A 22,532-nucleotide genomic window follows, 5' to 3' on the forward strand; every position below is an offset into this window, starting at 1 on the left:
ATAAATTCATGAGTAACTGTAGCGGGAATAATTGCTTCTTCGGCTTCCTGCCTGCAGTTTCCCTACGCGCCACGCAGCGGCACTTGTAGATATATGGTCGCAGATTCGCGATTTAAACTACGACACAAACTGAATGTTCATCTCAACACAAGTAAACAAAAGAAAATACCCAAAATGACAAACCTTAAAATAGCTTTTGTATTACCCTAAAAACTCAAAAAGTTAAGAAAATGTTGGATAGTTAATTATTTTTTAATCTTTGAATTATTCATAATGTGTAAAACTAAAAATGGCCAAATGATTATTAATATGAATCTCGAAATAGCTAGTTGGCATTTCGTAACTTTAACTTAAAAAACAGCAAGGATTTAGCCAAACAAGAAAATAATAATTTAAAACAACCAAAACCATTGTTACTATGATCAAATGTACTTTTTCCATATATATTAAGTTCCATATCCTGGTGTTTTACAAAAATATTTTAGTTAGTAATATTTAGTATACAAACAGTCCACCAAAATTATGAAAATGTCAATGAAAGTTAAAAAAAATATAAAAATATAAGTGAAAAGTTAATTTCCTGCCTGTGCGGCACACCATTAAGTAAAATAGGATGTACAGTAGTTGACCACAAGGTGGAGCCGCAGGCTTACAAACGATCACTTTTAAAGGCAACACCCGAATCAACACCCATATAGTGCAGTTATAAAATTGACTTTATCAATGTAATATAAGAGTTCGACATTTTATTTTTGTAAGAGTGCACGTAGACACATGTCATGTGCAGCTTTGGCTGTTTTCCCCCAGCCTCTGGTGTTTTTATTGCTTTGTGTCAGCGACTTCCTTATTTCCTGCAGTGTCTATTAGGTTTAACATGTCTTTTTACATGTAGGATCTGTATGTAAGGCCCAGTAGAATGATAAACTCAAGAGCCTTGCATAAGAAGAGGATTGTGCCGTTTCAATTTCTCACACCCAGGTTCATAAAACATTCAAGGATTTGCAGTCTGACAGCACACCAGATGTGTCAGAAGGCTTTGGGGATAGATCATATTTGTCCTCCCACAGTTAATATCAAATATTTGACTTTTTGAAATTCATCAATAAAAATTTGCTGCTTGAGATTTCCAATTTCCCTGGAGAAAAGAATATGTATCCATTTTTAAAGAATAGTTGTCAGTTGTAGTTGTAGTCTGTCAGTCAGTCTGAATCTGTCAGTCAGTTTACAAAATGATGATGTGATTTTTGTTGGGCCAATCGATCCATAAACAATGGTCGAGTATTAACAAATTGTAGTCAAATGTGGTCAGTGTAATTCTAAGCCCCTTTTTAAATTAATGTGTGCATGACATAAAATTTCCTTGTGTGCATGGATTTTAAGTGATACGACACCTCATCTATTTAAGCATCGTCCTTGGAGTTTATCCTGAACTCCATAAGGTTCAGAGCCACAGTCTTGACTAATATGCCAGGATCTTGATCCTGATTGTATCAAACCCTGTACTACAGCTTTGTTTTTTTCTCCTCTTTCAAATCCACTTTTCTTTTACCTTTATTCACCTGAAAACAAAGGAAGTATTCACTTCCTCTTCTCTTTTGAAGAATTTCTCATCTTACCTTTATTAGAGTGACCTTTGGTGAGTACACACACACAATCACACTAGGTCATCAGATATCCAGGAACCACACACTCTTCAGTAACCTGACACTGACTGTCAAGTGCTGAGAAGAGATTGTGGTTTGTTGCAGAGTGGCCCAGGAGTGTGTCGCCGTATCAGCTGTACACATAGATTATTGTCAACATTGGTGACAGGGGCTGTAACACAGACTCAGAGGATCATGATGGTCAGGACATTACATACTAATTATGGCCAACAGCTATGGATGACAGCCTGCATTTTACTGCAGTTTGCGTTTTGTCCATATGCCACCCTGTGTTTGTCTATCAGGTAGGGCCATTTAAGGCTATGTGGGCTCCTGGTCCATTAACGTGACAGCAAAGGTGAGAGGGACAAACACTCTTAGGTGCGTCACAGCTGGAAGAGGACCAGAAAACCACTTTACCACCCTTGTTGTAATTCTGTGGTTCACTGAAGCTTAAATATAGCACAGATAATATTTGTTCATCGGAGCACTAGAACTGTGCCATCTGTGGTCCTGGAGATTATTGCATCAAGGAATTCATATATGTAGGATGTTATTTAATGTGCTGACTTGATGAATTCAAAATCATCAGACCAAAGGTTGCTAAGAAATTACTGAGCACACACACACACCGTCCCTTGACACTGTTTTCACTTTGTGTGTTTATAAAGTTATAGTTTTAAACATTTTTTGTGTGCTGTGAAACAGGTACATACACATACCTTTTATTTGTTGATTAATTTGGATTTAATATTAATTTCCATCCTGATTAATAGTGATTAATCCACAGCTACCTAGTGATTCATCAGACCACAAATTCCCATAATAATCTATGTTGGTTTACAATAATATTGTTAATCTTACTGTCTTCTATTATCTACTGTTGATAAACTCAATAAAATATCGTCTGTATATTCATTCCTCCATGTCTGCATTCTAATTTTATGTTAAAAATGTGTTTTGTGAATAAAACGCACAACGTGCGTTATACAGAAAATTAAGGAATATTTATCCCTATCTTTTATTTTTATAAGTCAAAAGTGCAAATCCAAACTAAGCTCTTTTACACCAGCAATTTTGGCGCCATTTTTTATTTATTTATTTATTTATTGGTTTGTTTGTTTTTAATTATTATTATTTTGCTCACATTTGCACCTCACTTGAACGTTTGAATCCTTAGAGAAAGCAGCAAGAGTATTTTCTTCCAGTCTGAGCTGAGAAGGTTGGTAAATATTTGAGCTGCATGGGCGTGTTGCTGCTGCTGCTGCTGACCCTGTGGCAGGAGGACGGTCGCCATCTCTGGGTAAACACTGGGAACGTATCACGCACTCGACACTGTTGTAGTGAGCGGAGCCGAGGCTTAGCGTACAGTAGCAGCAGCGGGAAGAGAAGGAGGGGATTCTTCTTCTTCGTCGTATTCGTCGTCGTATTATTGTCGTTATTATGCTGCCTACCTCCACAGGCACAGCGGACGCGCCACGGCCACGCACAGCAGCTCCGGTAACGCGGCGTTGACGTGTTTTTGTTTGTCTCCCGCACAGACTGTCGGACTGTCACCTCACTCACATGTTGGACCTTTATTTTCCGTCCTTTTCTCTCTTTTGTTTTATTTCGTCGACGCTTCGCCTCGCTCTTGAATTAAGATGAACGGCACCGCCGCTGCTGTTGCTGCGCGTTTACACATAAAAATTGGATTTTGATGGTGCAAACGCAGCTCGCGTTTTCCCGTTCACACCAGCACCAGCAGCACCAGCAGCACCAGCAGCAGTCAGAGGACTGTAGTAGTAGTAGTAATAGTAGCAGTAGTATTCATCTTGGTAATGTTTACCAAGAAATAAGACGAACCGAGAGCGCACGAACATCTCGATTCCATGGACAACACGTCCATAATAACACAGGTTGCAAATCCCAAAGAGGAGGAGAGCATTTCCTCAAGCCAAGATAAAGGTAAGGAGACTCTTCCCTCTCTGCCACACTTGATATTTCATTTCCATCCATTCTGCTGCAGCCGTGCTCTGTTTACAACCGTCCTCCGTGTCCCTGTGGTTCTGCAGCCATCCTGACTGGGACTGCATCGGTAAAAAAACCTCCATTGTTGAGCAGCCGAGGCGATAACGACAGGCTGTCATTTAAACACCGGGATCTTTTTTGTTTGTACAACTTAAAATACCAGCTGCTCCGTCTATACATACAGTGGTCCAGATGATGATGGGACATATTTAATCATTATGGCTTTGGAAACCATGTCATTTACTACACTGTGTACAGTATGGGGGCTTTACTACTGGACAGGGGGCGGGTACTCTTCTTTTCCCTTTGCACTGGAGAAATCCATGTATTTATCCACCACAGACACTGCAAGATACCTGGGTCACCACCAGGAGATCTTCCATATGAGCCTTGAACAGATTGTAAAATATATTAGGGTATGTTATCTAAGTAAGTAATAGTGCCTTATTAGAATTGCATTTTTAAACACTTAGCCCTACAGCTTTTTGAGGACAATGGTTAGAAATAGAAATAAGGGACTGAAATAATGTGTAAAATGGAAATTAAATGTGCTGGACAGACAGAAGGATGTGATTTTCATGTTCTATGACTTCTTTGCCTTGACTTTGAATTTCTATGGGACTGCAATTGTTATGCTTTATCATAAATTCTCCTTCTAAATTGGATTGGAATTATGACTGGGACTAGATCCAATGAAGATAATTATCACACGCAATTTTACATTTATGGTGGAAGTGCAGGAGGCTATCGTAAGCAAAAAGTTGAGTCGAAATACTGTCTGGGAATAACCTGGAAGCCATATCAATAATATTATTCAGTCCCATGATTGGCCCTTCTCTCCTGGCAGCCGACTTTTCTTCCTTTCCACAACCCGTCTGAGGAAAAACTCATCTGGCAAATTGTACCATGAGTCATTGAAATATCAAACTTAAGTAGTTTGTAGTCTGCTTTATTAATAGAATAAATCCAAAGGATGTACTGTAATGGTGTGTGTTTGCTTGAGGATCAGAAAAGACTAGCATTTGTTAAATAGTTTAATATTTGAATAGAAAGTCTCTCCTGAAGCTTCTTTAGTTCTCAGAGCATCAGTACTAACAAGTGGCGATTCTCTATCTGGAATGTTAAACAATCTCAATGGTTTTTCCTTGTGCCGTAACGTTCATGGTCAGAAAATGTCGAAGCCATTGGTCCTTAACTTATTTGAGTTACGGTGCTCATAAACAGGCAGAATAATGAGGCCAAACAACATTATCACAGTGTTCATCCTCACAGAGGGAGAACATGGTCATTTATTTACATTACATATTGTATTCTCATCTCAACCCTTGGCATCTTTGAGCTGCGCTTGAAAGTAATTAAACAATAATATGGCAGATATAGAATAAACACACACCCACACACACACAGAAGTGTCCAAACAACAGGCCGACAGCTGCTGTACAGATTACAGAGGCTGAGCGAAAACACATTTTCTCTCTCTCATTTTGCACTCCAGTTAACACTAACCATGTTGTGATGGCATCAGCAGCAAATCCCCTTCATAAGTCCTCATGAGTCAGGAGCTTTTCAGTTCCCATTAACTCCGAGAGGGGTTTTCGGAAGCCTGTGTGGGCCGGAGGCACTATTTTTGAACGCGTAGGAGAGAGGAAACTCCAGTGTGTTTGAGTCACTTCCTTTTTTTTATTTTCAATTGCTCTTCACATCACATATGTGTTGTCCGTACTTTAGCTGAAAGAACACAGTTGTTGGAGCTCAGTGCCCTCCTAGTTCCCCCCAGCAGTCGTCCCACTGAGCCACAGGGGGGCCTGTAGGCCTCAGGGATGGCATTTTCCTGCTACACCCTTACTGCATGGGTCACTGTCCAGAAGATCGCACTACTGTGCAACAATGACATAAAAGAGAATCTCCAACACATTAGCCTCACAGCCAGTGGTCGCAAAATTCTTAGATAAATAAGCATTAATGGACAGAAATGTAGTGAAATATAACATAAGGCTTTAATGAGAATTACAATTCTTGTTACAATTTTTTTTTGGCCACATTAATAATGTCGTGTTACTTGCTGAAACAGATATTGTCTTGAAGTATTACGATCATGAAAATTTCGTTGGATTCTGTTCAAAGTCCGGTCAATCGTTCCATCTTTTGATTGATTAATCAATTCCCTATTTTTACTTGATTCTTTTTCCCACTTAAAGTTGTTTGTTCATTTATCTTTGTGTCACATCATCATCATCATTCTTCAGTGCACTTGTCCTGCTCTCCTCTGTAGTGATTGGCCTGAAATCTCCACACTTTTCTCATCTGCAGCATCCTGCGTCTTTGAACAGTAAATCCCAGATAATGTGGAACTGGACTTTAATTCCAGCAGGATAAAACCCAGGGTCAGTCCGGACGCACGCACTAAACAAATGGACTCCCTGCCCTTCACTGTCAAAGTAGACAACAGACAACACATGTTGTCCACAAGACTTACACTGCACTGGAGCCACAGATGACAACCCAGACACACACACTCACACACACACACTCACTGTGAATATTTCAGTCCGCTGACGGACTATTTTCAGGGTCCTATCAGTTTCATCCCAAGCTGAGATGTAGTAACTCAGTGGAGCCAAGTTTTTTTTTAGCTGTGTGGTCAGGTGGAGTTTATCTTGATATATTATGCATTATGTTAAATGAAATAAAGACAGGATTTAAAATGTGGTTTTCTTCTGTCTGCAGCTGGTCTATAAAAATAAAAAAAACATTTGTTGTTGTTGAGGAGGTTTTATGGGAAGATTTCTGCAGCAGAGAGTTAGAGAGTTAAATAAATGTTTTATAAAGGTGATGTACAGATTAGAGCAGATGAACCACGTGGTACTGTTGAAGCCATTTACCTTGGTGTTTCTGATGCAATCAGATGTAATGACTGGAACAAAAACCCAGCACAGGTATCCACAGGCCGAAAATCCTCACCCGCTCCCTCCCTTCACCCAACGCTTAAGCTCCACTCACAGATTCACAGGTATCACTGAAGACAATCCCATTACCCTAATGAGATTATCACAAATCTGAACATAGCTCTCCAAACCCGCTGGGTGGGCTTTAGCACAAACAGACCCTTGAGCAAATGTTTAAAGTTATGGTTTTTAATTGTTTGTTTTTTTAATGTTGCACAATTGCCAGAGAGGTTTGTGTTCCAAATGTGACCAATATTTAGTTTATTATTTTATTTATTCATCTTTTATCCATGCATCACACCAAGACCTGGTAACGTTTTTTTTGTTCTTTTCGTGTCACATGGTTTGAATGACAATAAAGCTCAGTCTGACTCTCTAAGAATGACCTTTACCTGCAATTAGCCCCTGGTGGCAGACAGTCAGACTTTGCTTTTGGACTTCAGAGTTCATTCCAAGTGCTATGCATCATGAGGTATTTTTTTTAAGACAGAGACCTGAGGATGTCTCCTGAAGAATGTAACCGTCACAGACGACGTAGGCTGAACCTTCTGAGTTTGCATGTAGAGAACTACGACTTAAATATCTACAATATGATACCTCTCCTAATTCATTTTTTTGACTTTCTATGTTGATGAAATTATTTAGTTTAGCAGCGTAACTTTGAACCTCAGTTTTAACTGTTACCCTCGTGAAGTTGTTACAACACAAGCTGTCAAAATGGTGGTAGAGTCACAGATACTGCATATTAATGTTCAGATGTGTTTATATATAGGTGTTGCGTAACACATGTTTTGTACTAATGACCCCCGAGCCATCCACCTCCCCTGAGCTGGATGGCTCAGGCTGTAGTGTATGCAAACAGCAGTCAGTCGACTGCTGTTTGCATACACTAGAGTAAATATTTCTGCTACAGTTATACTGCAAGAAAGACACTCAAGATCAAGTGCTTATTAAAAATGTATGAGCTTTTTTTGAGGCCAAGCTAGGTCTGAAAAAGTAAAATATTTCCAATGTTTGCAAGGAATATTCAGATGAATAGATGTTTCCCAGTCTGTCTTTAAACACTGCACTGGGCAGTTGTTTGGAAAAGAACTGCATTTTTTATATTCTTCCATGTTTAAGCTCCTTAACTGATAAGCTTGTTAACTGTACGTGTGGGATCAGCCTCCCCGTCAGTGCATGGACATGAACGTGGAAGCATCGGCACATGGGTAGTCGTATTAATTCTTCTATTTTACATGCATTCTGACTTGCAGTCTGTGGCAGAGTAGTGATTCTCCAGCTGTAAGAAGACAAATGCTGCTGGGTTGTCGTGAGTTTGGTGGTTTGTAAAACCTGGACATTTTGAAATTGTAGCTGAAGCTATCTAACATGTCATTTACCACATTAGAGGTCAGCCAGCCTTCAGTGTGCTTTACTGGCAAGCACTGTTGCCCCACAGGAAGAAGGTCAGCGGTTCGTATCCCAGAATGTGCAGAGTTGGGAGTTGGGGGGAATACTGAAGTCTTTTCTTAGAAAATGGCATTAGAGAGAAAGATGAGCTGAAGTTGCTGCGCTCTGATCTCAGTGCACTGACTAATAGTTTTTAAATAGACTGTTAACGTCATTTCATTTAGAAAGCAGGCACAGACTGTATTGTTTACACAGTTGGAACTTCAGCTGACAGCTAAATAAACTCACTGTGGATCAAAGTTAAGCCTAGGTTAACATGGGAGAAAAAAATAAATTAGCAGCAATTTGAGAGACTCCTATCCTGTGATTCAAAGACCGGGTGTATGAAAAATACAGGGAGTAGATTATATTTACTGATCAATGTTTTGAATTGAAAAAACACATTTTGGGGAAGAGTGTCCTGAGTGCCACGTAAGAACAAGTTCCTGTTATATTTATTATTAGTATAGTTTTCAATTTAGCTACAGTAATTTTTATATTTGGACTTTGGGAGGGAACCAGAAGAAACTTGGAAAAAACCCAGACGAATATGGAGGCCATACAACTCTGTACAGAAAGATTTGTTTGTTTTCTAAGGGAGCACTAACCACCTGTACAGAAAGATTTGTTTGTTTTCTAAAGGAGCACTAACCACCCTCTACCATGTGGTCCTTGCTACGTATATTTCTTGGAATGTATTTTTTAAAAAGTAAAAATATTTAGCATACTTCAACACATGAGAAATGTAACATTTCTCCTTTCATTTTGCCGACTGGGTTTGCTTTCCTTGGCCCCTTTTCTAGTCTGTTCTCTTTGGAATGAGTGTTTGAGAGCACTGTGGAAATTTTCATGTTCAAATGTGGCCTCAATTGGAGCTGACTGTGCTGTGGTTGCCTGTTACGGAATGACTATAAAAATGAAAATAAAGAGATTCAACATTTTAATGCAAAGCTTTTAATGAGAGAAAACTGACTGACTTTGACTGATTGCCTCTTTGTCACTGATTTGAATGGAGAGCGCTGTTGTGTGATTACATTCCGTGGCCATCTTGACACATTGGCATTCAGCGGCTGTGATTGACCGACGACCATTATTAATGCTACAGTAGCAGCAGCATCCTTTGACGCTGCAGGACCACTCAGCTGTACCGTCTCTGCTGCCCGCTCCAATCTTTTAAAGCCTGTCTCCAAGAGGGTAGGACTGTTGATGGTGAACTCATAGAGAGCACGAGCTCGGATTGAATGAGTGTCTGTTCAATGGACACGGATCTTGTCTAAACAGATCGATACAGTTGAGACAGATAGGGATTAAAAAAAAAGAATGAACTTGTTTTGAACTTGTTATGTGGCAGAGAAAGCTGTGAAACAGCGTAGGTGTGTATTTCTGGGATGTTGCAGTTCAGGTGTGCAGCGTGGTTCTGACAAGGGCAGGTGGGGGAGATGTGTAGAGATTCAGTCTCAGTTCTGTTGGCATGCACCTCCAGTAATTAGCTACCAGAGTGTGAAGTCATGGGGTCTGTATTGAATTCTGTCAAACGTCTTTTATTGTGCCTGATGCCTGATTCAAAGAACAATGACAGTGACAATGAAAGAAAAAAAAAATTAAAATTAAGAAAAAGCCCAACAGGAGCAGTATCAGTCTGTGAGGCAGTACAGAGGCTGTAAAATACCCCAGGGTTTTTTTGTCTCCGTAGGTAAAAGGTGAATACTGTTGCGCTGTAAATCCCCGGGGGCCACAAATAGAACACCTTGTGAAGAAAACCGTGGAGTTGAACGCCTCTCTGTACGCAGTGGCATCATGGGAAACTGTAGCACTCACACACAGAAAAGCAGGACACACTCACTTTAAGACATGCACAATAATATGACCCACTTGCTTGTTTCCATTCATACATAATATGTTTAATGAAATCTTATACCTCTGTGCGACCACGGCTCAGAATGAAGTTTGCCTCCAGATGGAAACTATTGACATTTATCTGAGAGAACACAGGGAGCCTCAAGCATGAACACATTGGGTTTTTGCATATACATACCAAAAATATAGAAATCCAAGAGACCTAAATTCACACATTCCCTGTCTAGTGTGTGTTGTATGTTTGTAGACACAATGAATATTCAAATATTTAAGTCGTAACTTTGTAGAGACCTAAATTCACACATTCCCTGTCTTGTGTGTGTTGTATGTTTGTAGACACAGTGAATATTCAAATATTTAAGTCCTAACACTGAAAAGGGTGCTCTGTTAAGCAACTAAACAATTTGTTTTATTATTTTTTATTAGGATTTTGTCAAATTGAGCAAGAATATTGCAAAGGCTAGTAAAAGCAAAATAATATCTAAAAACCAGCAAGAAGAAAGATAAATTGTAAATATTTCTTCCTAAAACTGAAGGAACATTTGAAAGGAACTTCATTTCAATAATTAGACGAGACGAGCAGGTTTTGTTTGCTGCAAACAGTAGTTCTTTGATAGAAACCAACAAGTGTTAAGACCCAAGGACCTAATGGAACCTTTCTAGAGAAATTGGTTTGTTATGGCCTTTGTTTCTTGTGAAGTCCAAGGACAGTAAATGATGAATTGCCTCTGCAGTGTTGACGGCTGCATAACTTGAAGCACAAGTCACTTCTCTCTCATTCTATCTCCCCGAGTTCGCCGTGTTCTAATTTCTCTTTTCTTTTCATCTCTTATTTTTTTCCAAGCTTGTGAAAAAGCAGTATCTTGTTACCCAAAGACTGCATGCAGAAAATCACTTCTTTTCCAGGCTGTACCGCTGAGGCGAGAGGCAGCACTTCTTTTCCAGGCTGTACCGCTGAGACGAGAGGCAGGAGGCAGACCCAATCTGATCTCTTTGTGAGGAGCCGCAAGAATTAGTACCCTGAATCAGATGGTTGCCAACTGATTTGTGTGTAAATCTCTGTAAACTCCATGTCTGGACTTGTACAAATGTAACTGCGTTATGGAGTGAATGTCAGTTACATAAAGTCATGTCAGATGGAAATGAATAGCATCTAAACCTCCAGGATAAGCAGAGGGAGGGAAGCAAGGAGGGCATCTGGGGGTCAGGGAGTGTGAGTAAAGGCATGGGCTGGAACAGTGTGTCCCACAGGAACATCCACTGCTTGTAATTTTCACCCCCAGCTCAGCTGTCTTCGAGGGGGGAGTTAAGAGGCTTAATGTGAGTTTATTTTATCATGCTGTACTATTATTGCCCCAGTGACCTCAGACGTGAAACTCCAAGAGCCTCAGGCCGGGCTCGACTGTCAGACTGCCCATCTCTGTACGTCCGTGTGGATCAGCTGCTGGTGTGTGAACTGAGGGTTGTGTGTATTGCGAACCAGATGCTTTAAATGTTACTGCAGAATCTGATCTGTTATAATTACTTTTATAATTATTGTTTCTTCCTTGGGAGTTATCAATGGAAAAAATATATTATTGAATTACCATGGGGTGCACATAGTGGAAGAGATTGTTTACGTCTGAATGCTCCTGCTACTAATTCAATTCAATCTTCTAAAGTGTGAATGGTCCACAAACACTTGCTTTTTCTTCTATAGTTTTGAATGGTAGCTGGCATCATCTGACTGGCATTACTGCCATCCACTCTGTCCTTTTTTTTATTAATAGTCCATGCGTAAGTCATGAAGTACCGTACTTTATCCGCTATTATTAGACGAAGAAGTATCAGCTCCCGATTCTCATCGTTATATAACAGATGTTAGAGAACTGAAAATAAATTCAAGGGACTGATGGAAGGAGCTATTAGTAGCAGCCTTGGATCAGATGTTCCTGTCTTGATATCATTGTAACTGTTGTGTTACTGAGGGGAATTCTCCCTCAGTCTAGTTTTGCTGACATAGTGTTCAACAGGGAAGCCCTCCTCACTGCTCATACTGTCTGTGTGTAAAGTTCTGTTTGTCATCATGAACTGCCCTTTATACCCCAATACCTATTTGGCTGTTACTATCTCTAACATTTCCCCCTGTTTTGTCTATGCAACAAAAATGGCAGGATGATATCTCTGCCTCTTGTCTGATTTAGTTCAGTGTAGCGTTAAGTGCCAGGCCCTGCCATCTAAAACCAACCTGTTTTCCATCTGAATTATTAAAGACACCTTCACATTGTCTCTTCTCACATTTACCTCCCTGCTCGCTAGCTACTGCACCCTTTACCTGCCTGACTGGACAGCTAAATGCTCTACAACGGATGTTTGAATATATCACACAGTATCTCGGCTCCCATAAGACTTCTGTCACTGCACTCAGTCATTTGTTCAGCGCAAACACAGGGATATAATCTCTGCTGGAACATGACAAACACTCCTGGTAACTAGAACATCAGCTGAGTCCTGGTTCAGAGCAAACTCTAGAGAGACAGAGAAGATCACTCCGTCATGGACCCACGATACATGTGCCAGCTGGATGCATCACAGACTTTAATCTCACCCAATTAATTACAAAGCAATTTGGATGCATCACAGACTTTAATCTCACCTAATTAATTACAAAGCAATTTTTTTTTACTCATTTGTGTATAAATTTCTCTAAAAATAAGGTGAGGAACTACACAAACCACCTTGATGGCCTTGCTTATACATGTGTCTGTGTTTTACTGTTCCAGGATCAGCCTTAAAATGTTGTCACTTATATGGTACTGGTACTGTAGTAATGAATCAAATATATACATACTATAAACATATTGTCTTAGTTTTGAGATGAGAAATGGCTGCCTGGCAAGAGGGCAACCTTTTTTGTGATGTTAAAGACAAGGAGTTCTGACGTTCTGGGAACATCGTCTCAGCCTAGAGCGCCTGAATTTGGGCATGGCTTGTGTGTGTCTATTAAAGATGAAGCTATTTAAGGGGACATAAAGTTGTTCAAAGGCACCTTGCTGTACAGAGAGAATGAAAATATGGGCTGTGATTATTAAAGTTATCATTTTTGGGCTCTTCTCCCAACAAGCTCATATACTTTATATATATATATATGTGTATATATATATATATATTTATTATATATATATATATATTTTTTTTTAACTAGACTTTTGGTTCCATAACATGCACAAGTACGTTATTTAATCAAAGATTAAATGAGTCAGACGTTGGGGGGAGAGGGCAATTTTTTTGTCCTGGCAGGGATGCAAGAAATTTCCTTGTTTTTTTTTTTTTTTTTTGGCTTCTTCCGGCCCTGTTAGTGGTTGTGCCTCAAAATGTGACAGAGAGCCTGCAGGGGCCCAGCAAGCTGTGATTGACTGTCAGGGTTTCCATCACTGTTAATGTTCAACAGGAGCGTCGACACAAGCGCTACCTTCAGAAGGGTCATTTTCACAGCTTTGGATCACGAGAACCTGCTGAATCGAATGCATTCAGTGGGTGAAATATGTGCACCTGCTCCGAGGAAGCCTCAGATTCGGCCTCACATCTCTCTCTCTCTCTCTCTCCTGGGAGCTTTTGTTGGACAAAACCTCTTATGTTCAATGCCCTTTCACTTGATTTAGGAGTAACATGTCCCTCATGACCTGGACAGCATACCTCAGTGCCTCAGACTGTTATTCCACAGAGTTAACAGGCCGCTGCTGTACGGCGTCGGCTCAGGTGCACATGAAGGAGATGGGTTTTCAACAGTACGCAGAACATTAACGACAGAAGGGCGGGGGGCGGGGGGTAGGATTCTGTAAAAGTAATCATGTCTGTCATTTTAACGGGTAAACAATAGTGTATGATGGTATGTCCAATAACAGTGACACTGCCAGCTGTTTTTTCCTGTGTTTGGTAAAAACATTTGTCAGTCAAAAACCTAATTACGGGATGCCAGCTGCGTTTTCACGCACAATAAGTAGAAATGGCCAAGCTTGTGGGTGGTGGGAGTGGGGTGTGGACACAATCAACTTCACTGCCAAACGTTGGAGTGACTGTCTGTTTGTAAGCTGTCCAATAAATAAATCTCTAAATAAATGATGTTTACATCTCAAACTCTGATTTTAACTTTAGGTGTACAGCTTTTGTAGGTCCTTGGGTGCTCTGACACGGAAGTCGTGCATCACAGACTTTAATCTCACCCAATTAATTACAAAGCAATTGTGAGGAACTACACAAACCACCTTGATGGCCTTGCTTATACATGTGTCTGTGTTTTACTGTTCCAGGATCAGCCTTAAAATGTTGTCACTTATATGGTACTGGTACTGTAGTAATGAATCAAATATATACATACTATAAACATATTGTCTTAGTTTTGAGATGAGAAATGGCTGCCTGGCAAGAGGGCAACCTTTTTTGTGATGTTAAAGACAAGGAGTTCTGACGTTCTGGGAACATCGTCTCAGCCTAGAGCGCCTGAATTTGGGCATGGCTTGTGTGTGTCTATTAAAGATGAAGCTATTTAAGGGGACATAAAGTTGTTCAAAGGCACCTTGCTGTACAGAGAGAATGAAAATATGGGCTGTGATTATTAAAGTTATCATTTTTGGGCTCTTCTCCCAACAAGCTCATATACTTTATATATATATATATGTGTATATATATATATATATTTATTATATATATATATATATTTTTTTTTAACTAGACTTTTGGTTCCATAACATGCACAAGTACGTTATTTAATCAAAGATTAAATGAGTCAGACGTCATTTAAAAGGAATCCTTTAATAGTCTGCACCTCAGACTGCATTGGGGACTAATTTGTTTTATGATGTTGACATGAGTATATGAGACTCAACAAATAGCATTTATGTCCTGTTGTTTATACTTCTCCTTTTTGAGCATTGCTCTTATTCTACAGTGTTGGTGACAGAGGCAATTATCTCTTCCTGTCAGGAATGCAGAGAATTTCCTGTGTTTTTTTTTTTTTTTTTGGCTTCTTCCGGCCCTGTTAGTGGTTGTGCCTCAAAATGTGACAGAGAGCCTGCAGGGGCCCAGCAAGCTGTGATTGACTGTCAGGGTTTCCATCACTGTTAATGTTCAACAGGAGCGTCGACACAAGCGCTACCTTCAGAAGGGTCATTTTCACAGCTTTGGATCACGAGAACCTGCTGAATCGAATGCATTCAGTGGGTGAAATATGTGCACCTGCTCCGAGGAAGCCTCAGATTCGGCCTCACATCTCTCTCTCTCTCTCTCTCCTGGGAGCTTTTGTTGGACAAAACCTCTTATGTTCAATGCCCTTTCACTTGATTTAGGAGTAACATGTCCCTCATGACCTGGACAGCATACCTCAGTGCCTCAGACTGTTATTCCACAGAGTTAACAGGCCGCTGCTGTACGGCGTCGGCTCAGGTGCACATGAAGGAGATGGGTTTTCAACAGTACGCAGAACATTAACGACAGAAGGGCGGGGTGTGGGGGGGTAGGATTCTGTAAAAGTAATCATGTCTGTCATTTTAACGGGTAAACAATAGTGTATGATGGTATGTCCAATAACAGTGACACTGCCAGCTGTTTTTTCCTGTGTTTGGTAAAAACATTTGTCAGTCAAAAACCTAATTACGGGATGCCAGCTGCGTTTTCACGCACAATAAGTAGAAATGGCCAAGCTTGTGGGTGGTGGGAGTGGGGTGTGGACACAATCAACTTCACTGCCAAACGTTGGAGTGACTGTCTGTTTGTAAGCTGTCCAATAAATAAATCTCTAAATAAATGATGTTTACATCTCAAACTCTGATTTTAACTTTAGGTGTACAGCTTTTGTAGGTCCTTGGGTGCTCTGACACGGAAGTCGTTGGGTGTTTTTATTAAACCAAAGGGCAAACTGCAGGACCTGGAGGCTAAAAAAAGGCATTGTTTTTTGGCAAGAAGTTTTAAGCATCTTAACAGTGACACAAGCTTAGGTAATAAACCAGCATAATAAGGCGGTTTTTATAGTGCCACCTATGGTTAGGGAGGTGTATGCTCTTTTCATACATACCTGTATATTATTTATTGTTATTTTCAAGACGAGCTAAGTGCTACATTACATTACATTACAGTGAAACAGCCACGTCCCTGAGCCAGGACAAAAAGGACATTCTTCAAGTTTTTTGGATGTCAGATGTCAGATGTTTGACATTAATTTTTGTCCTCGTGCCTAAGCATGTGAACCTATGTCACATGATTTATTTGTTTGTGCGTGTGTTTGCTAAGTTCTGGCAGCAGTCAACTCTGTTTCATTTGACTCCAGGGGATAGGGAATAGCTCTGTTTGTGGAAGGGAGAGGTGCAGGAGGAGCTGTCCTGCCAAAGCGTGGACCGTCTCCACCCTGTACACGCCCTTCTGTCCTCCACCCCACTCTCACTCGCTGCTGCTCCTACTATCGCTTTGGTTTTTCTGGAGCAGTGGATCAGGGCGCAGGTCCAGAGCGGGAAAAAAAAAATACAAAAAACATGTGTGCTCTCAAAATGGAGCAGTGAAGAATGACATCAAGGCAGTTGAGGCCAACTTCAGGGAGAGTGAAAAATGTTTACTGGAAAAGAAATCACATTCAGAAAATTCCTGGGACACAGCAGTTACAAACGTGTTCAGGAACTCTAATCTACAAGGAAGATTTTTTATTTTGTGCAATAAAAACAGAATAGAAAACACATCTGAAAAGGTACAGCTGCTTTTCATTATCGTTGTTTCCTTGACAGGGTGTGTGTGTGTGTCAGCTTGGTGCAGCCATACTTGTAGGGACATTTTAAAAACAACATTGCTCTGAGGATTGAAGTTAGGGCAGGGAACTTGTCCTACAGTCAGAGTTTTCTTTCCATCTGTCTCGATACGCCGAACCCAATAACAGCTACATTTGGCTTCAGGTCTGCTTAGTTTAATTTTTTTAATTATTATTTATTTTTTCCTTTATTTACTCAGCTGGTCTGTGATGGTTCCCTGGAACGAAGAGAACACGTTTTTGCTACATCACCTACCGTTCTTTAGTTTGTCTTTGCTACACACTGAATATAATCAAGCATTAAAATATAATCTTATATCAGCAGACACAGGCAAATATTGACTGTGCGCAGTTTGACAGTTGACACACTGGTTGGTGCAGCTTCTTCACTCTTCCCACAGGTGAGAGCTGCACATAGTTTTTACTCTCCTCTCGCAGTCTTTAAAGAAGGTGAATTTGGTGAAGTTTGTTGATGAGTACGTACATCTCATGGATGAAGATCGGTCATGGTGAGCTTTGCTGCTTCTCCTCTGTCAGGGAGGGAGACGAGATGCATCTGGAGATGTCTGATCACTCTTCCAAATGGAGTAAATGTTTAGGATTAAGAAAGGGCTGTGAAAAAGAAACTAAGAAAATAAATTCACAGTTATAAAATATAGATAATAAAGTTATGATTGCATGAGAATAATGTTTATCAGAAAACATTCTTATATTTTTTTAATTATTATTTTTATTATTTTATAGTAAAAAAATATCCATACTGGCCAACAAGCTAATAAACGCCAAATGTGTTGTTCCTCCAAGTCGGTGAAGTATTTTTGAAGAATAGAAAAAGTTTCTCAAACGTACAAAAAAAAAAAAACAACGAAAAATTTGGACTTTCTTCCTGTAAACTTCTGCCTTTTTCTCTGTTCTTATGAAGTGAGACGTTACTCTACGTCTCACATCCAATTTCTTTTCTTAATATTGTTTACGTCCGTCATATTAATGATTCTGTTATTTTGGGTTTGCCTTCTTCTTAACTCTAATTGAGTGGACTTCCCACTGAGCTTCCTCAAGCTATTCCTGCCTCTCTGATTCATTCTTGCGCTGAGGGACGCCTCAGTGTGCGCTGCCACATACATCTCAGCCACTTATGTTACGATAATTCAATGATGCCTTGGACACGCCATCTGTCAGCCTCTGTGTTTCCTTCAGGGACTGTAGCTCTTGTTATCGTAATGTTTCGGCCACATATTTTACTGAGACTAATGCCTAGGTCACCACCCACTTTACTGGCTGCGGATATATACATGCACTGCACGATTATATTTACATTTGAATTTGAGCATCATATTTTAGTCTCTCTCTGTCCTTTCTGTCTCTTTTCTGTCTTTTGTCCCCCTTATATCAAAGTGCTTTTATGGTAATTTCCTTTAACGAAGTCCATTCTTGGACGGACGTCTTTGTACAAGGGTCAACTTGACGTCGGGACGAAGCAGCGGGACACTGAGCCAAGTACTTCCTGTCCCTCTGATGGGAAACCTTCATGCAGTAGTTAAAATTGTTCAATCTATCTTTGTGGAATCTTTTGAAACCAGGCCAAATGAAAGTGTTTGGCAGTAAATTTATCGTGTAATAGAACACATCTGTTCTCTGATTATGTTGAGAAAGATTGACTACAGGTGTTTAGACAAATGATTAGAATGCCTTCTGTTTCTGAGTTTAATTGTTGACCAGTTTAATTGTTGACCAGTTTGTGTAATGGTACTGTTGTTGTTGTATCTGCCAGAAAAACAGCCAATCATATTTTCTGCAAACTTTCCAATTATTCATGTCACTTCAGTGAAGACTCCATTCTCATTACCTGTGTGTTGGTGCTTTTTGGCAAACGACCACAGTTTAAACTTACTCCTCTGTTTATTTGCCTTGTTTCCTCCTCAGTCTCCCAGTCGAACAGCAGCCTAAAGAAACACCGAAGCCGGAGCATTTTTAGCCCTTTCTTCTGCTGCTTCCGCAACTACAATGACTACCAAGTGGATCCTCCAGCCTCCAACAACAAGTCGCTGTCTCTGCCTCCACCACCGGAGGAGAACGGCAGTCCACCCAAGGTAAAGTTACAGTTAAACATTTTCATTCAAGTTTTTCACTGCTCCATGGAATCACGACATCCACAGCTCACAAGATTGAAAGGCTTTTATGTGATTGGTCAGTCAAGTCAACTTGCAAAAGTCATGTTAACATTCGCTAGTTTTAGCGGGGAAAATTAATCATGGGGTTTCGTCAAGTCTCGCTAGGTATTGATATTTTTCCATCCACTCTAGGGTACGACAGGAAAAAAAACGTCCAAATTCTTAGGGTTTTCTCGTACAGTCCATAAACATGCAGAATTGAGCGTTAGCATGAATGGTTGTGAGTTTCTATAGTGTACACAGTGGATAATAGCTGCGATTGGCTGCAGCTTCCCTGGCAACCCCTGAAAACCATTAAACCATAGAAGGAGAATTGAAAAAGTGTAGAGTTTTGGATTATAGTAGATGCGACTCCCATGTGTTTCCCTCGTCATAGCAGACTGTACGATATAGATCCATGTGAAGAACAGCTTGTTAAAATTAGATTTTTTTTTTTTTGCTTTATTGAAGGAGACTCTTAATTTCTCTCCAGATTCAGTAATGACTAACATTTGTTTTGTCACAGCGAGCTTGTTAAGAGTTTGCCTTTTCCTGCAGAGACGGAGGCACCGCGCTGCCTCGCTCGGCTCCCTCCGCAAATTTTTCCAGCTGCCTCAAACCCGTTGAACCCAGAGCTTGTTTACCATCCACTGCTTGAAAACATGGGCAGGCGTCCCATCTTACATTCTTTGCTATCTGCCTATGCTCGCTACAGTGCACACAGAATAACACACACACACACACACACGGAGTACAGGCTGTAGAACACTAATGCGTAATCTCTCTTGTGCGCCTCCTTGCAGGATTGCTTAAGTTATACATGACATCACATGTACGCAAACACACACGGACACACAAACACAGATGCACTGCTGCTTCTTTAAAGCCCATAAAGCAGGATTTGTGTTTATGTACTGTGATTGATCGCCTGGCACTCGTGCCGTCCTCCTATGCTCACACACACGTTCGCACAAAAAAGAAAAATACAACTGCACCGAAGATGCTTGAAAAACTAATGTTCTGTTCACAGAGAAGACGCCAAAACCACCGCCTCCTTCACAAACACAGCGTTCTGCTGCCAGGGCAGGTACACGCTGCTATAAATGGACCGGGATCACATCACACTTCCACTCCTGTTCAGCTGTAAATGCCTCTCATTTAGGGCCGGAATGCAGAGACCGTCACACACACTTTGCCTGTGGTCAGTGCTAACCTGTGCCGAACCCTTCCAGATTAGTCTCCATTCATTTGAAGCAGATGTATCCAAAGAGCGGCGCTGGGGCTCTTAGCAAACTTTATATCTAAATTTTACACTTCATCATTGCTATTAAGTTTCATTTCTCTTATTTGTTTGTTTTAATAAATGTATTAATTTATTAATTGTGAGTTCAAAGTTAGATTTTGTTCAGTAGTCGTTTTTTTATTATTTTATTTTAGCTAATGGGCTAGCCTAGATGAGTTTTAATTATTATTAATATTATTATTCGTTTTTACATCTTTTGGTCAACCAATTGCTGTATTTTTGTCAGTTATATCCTTGAGCAATTTTATGAAAATTTTTTATGGATTTTGTCCCGTTTTCACCTATTTTTCTTTACTATGTATTAGCATATGTTGCTATGTCTGCGCTAATTATTTTGCAACTGTAATTGTTGCTGGATATTTTCTTGTTACATTAATACCACCACCGATACTCACAATTGATCTGGAGGCAGTCGGTGATTTATTAATTTTTTTTGCCGTTAAAAGACTTGAATCATGAATAAGAGCTCACTTCTGAGCTGGCTTCCTGCCCTGACGCTCCTCCCACCAGTGTTCAGAATTTCTGGAAGGCCTGTATGTGTAACTATGGCAGCCGTTTTTGTTTTTCGTGAGCTGCTTGTTTTCACTTTCTATCACTGTGTGTACTATATTGGACGCCCGTCCCTTTTCCCTCCCTCCGTCCCTCCCTCTCCCCCGTCCCGCACTCTGCATGTGTTGATTCAAATATTGATGTTGTCGATTTCTCCCTTGCAGGAATTTCTTACAGTTTTCTTTTTTTTTTCTTCCCCGTCTCTTTTTCTCCTACCTTTTCCCCTCTCCCTGTTTATTTGTCTGCAGTGTGACCAGGTCCAGGTCATCCCCATTCCCAGTGTATGTATCCTTATCTTTTTTATTTATCTTCTTCTACTTCTTCTAACCTCCATCTCACTAAAACACTCCCTCTGCCTGCTCTTTGTCATCCTTCTGTCTGCATGTACATGTTGACAATGAGGTTATTTATCCTTGTGGGAAACTCTCCCAAATCCTACTTTTGTTTCACTTGATAAGATAACAACCTGCTGGGTGAAGGACTGTCACATCCTGGTGTTTTTCTGTTTTAAAATGACGAAAAAAAAGATTAATATTTTTCCTTTCTGACAACCTTTTACTCTACTTTGCACTTTCGTTTTGTCTTAACATTTTTGGCTAAACATTTCCAGTTATTTTTATTTCACCTATATCAATATGTTAAGGTATTTTTCTGGGAAGTCATTCACCATTAATTACTGTATATTAAAATGGCTTCTTTAGCATAAATTACAGAGTTAGCATATGGCTAATTTTGAATCTATTTTTGGACTTGTCTTGCTCAACTACTTTTGCTTCATTTTTATATGTTAAAATTGAGATATTACTTGAACTAATACCTTACAATCTTTGCTCGAATGCAAATATTTTTCGCTGCTGTCTTTGGCAAACCAGTTGTCTTATTTTGATTATTTTATTTTGGTTGGTTTTATGTTATATATTCTTTTTTTTTTAGATCATATTTTGCCTTTTTTTAGCATAACAAATCCTTGATGTTTACTTTTTTCTCTCTCTCTCTGATGTCAAACTATTTCTGGCCCAACTTTGTTTATCATTTATTTATTTACTAGAATTATGATTTTGGTAAATGTTAAAGAACAGGTAAGCCAACAAATAACTAATAATTTTGGAGCTTTTCAACATTTTTTGGTAACATATTTTACTTCACCTAGCCAGTAGAACAACTTTGTTAACTACAAACAAACTTAACTTATTTGTATTATTTGCAACATCATAACATTTTTGGTGTATTAGGAAAATACTGAAATAACCTAGATGGCAAAAACATGTTCATGAATGACTAAGAATTTCAAGGACAAAATTCAAATATTTCCAGGGTTTATGGGACCAAACCAGTGCTATTCTTTTCCACTGTGGTTTTAAATTTCATTTATGTGAATAAATGTTATAATAAACCACGTGTCGAAGGGGAGATTTTAGCTGACCCTTTGTTTTGTTTGTGCTAAAAATCACTTTTGACTGGAGATATTTCGGCCTGTGTTTTTGCTGTAATTTAGGATATTCACACTCACAGCAGCCCACATCACAGCTGGAGCTTTTTAACCAACACCACACAGCAGACACCTCCCTTCAATGTCAGGAAGTGCATGTGGCCGCGAGGTCTGCGCTTTGTGGTCCCAGCCCAGGGCGGACGAGGACTCTGAAAAGGCCATTTTTAAAATAACTCCAAATAAACTAGACAGGTCACGTCTGTGTCACCATTCAACATAAACCAACAACAACAACAAAAATCCAGCCTGTTTTTCCGGAGTGGCTCCAATTACCGACCTATTTTAGTGCATTTAAGGTGCGACCTCAGCTAGGTTTTCACAGTTAAGGTCGTCATTTTGTCCGTCTTTGTAGGGAATAGGTACGGGTCGCAGGAAGTCTTTATGAT

General features: G+C 39.9%; 1 protein-coding gene across 1 annotated transcript in view; it reads left to right on the forward strand.

The window, feature by feature from the left end:
• Positions 1-2,789: 2,789 nt before the first annotated feature.
• Positions 2,790-22,532, forward strand: part of ctdspla (CTD (carboxy-terminal domain, RNA polymerase II, polypeptide A) small phosphatase-like a) — a gene marked incomplete at its 3' end in the record, with an annotated part of 26,041 nt that continues 6,298 nt past the window's right edge. Inside the window, exons 1-3 of the mRNA XM_008308011.3 lie at positions 2,790-3,590; positions 18,579-18,745; positions 20,906-20,938. Of these exons, the coding sequence (XP_008306233.1) occupies positions 3,515-3,590; positions 18,579-18,745; positions 20,906-20,938 (276 nt within the window). The remainder of the gene's footprint in view (positions 3,591-18,578; positions 18,746-20,905; positions 20,939-22,532) is intronic.

This window comes from Cynoglossus semilaevis, chromosome 3, assembly GCF_000523025.1.
Source record: "Cynoglossus semilaevis isolate Cse_v1.0 chromosome 3, Cse_v1.0, whole genome shotgun sequence".
NCBI lineage: Eukaryota > Metazoa > Chordata > Actinopteri > Pleuronectiformes > Cynoglossidae > Cynoglossus > Cynoglossus semilaevis.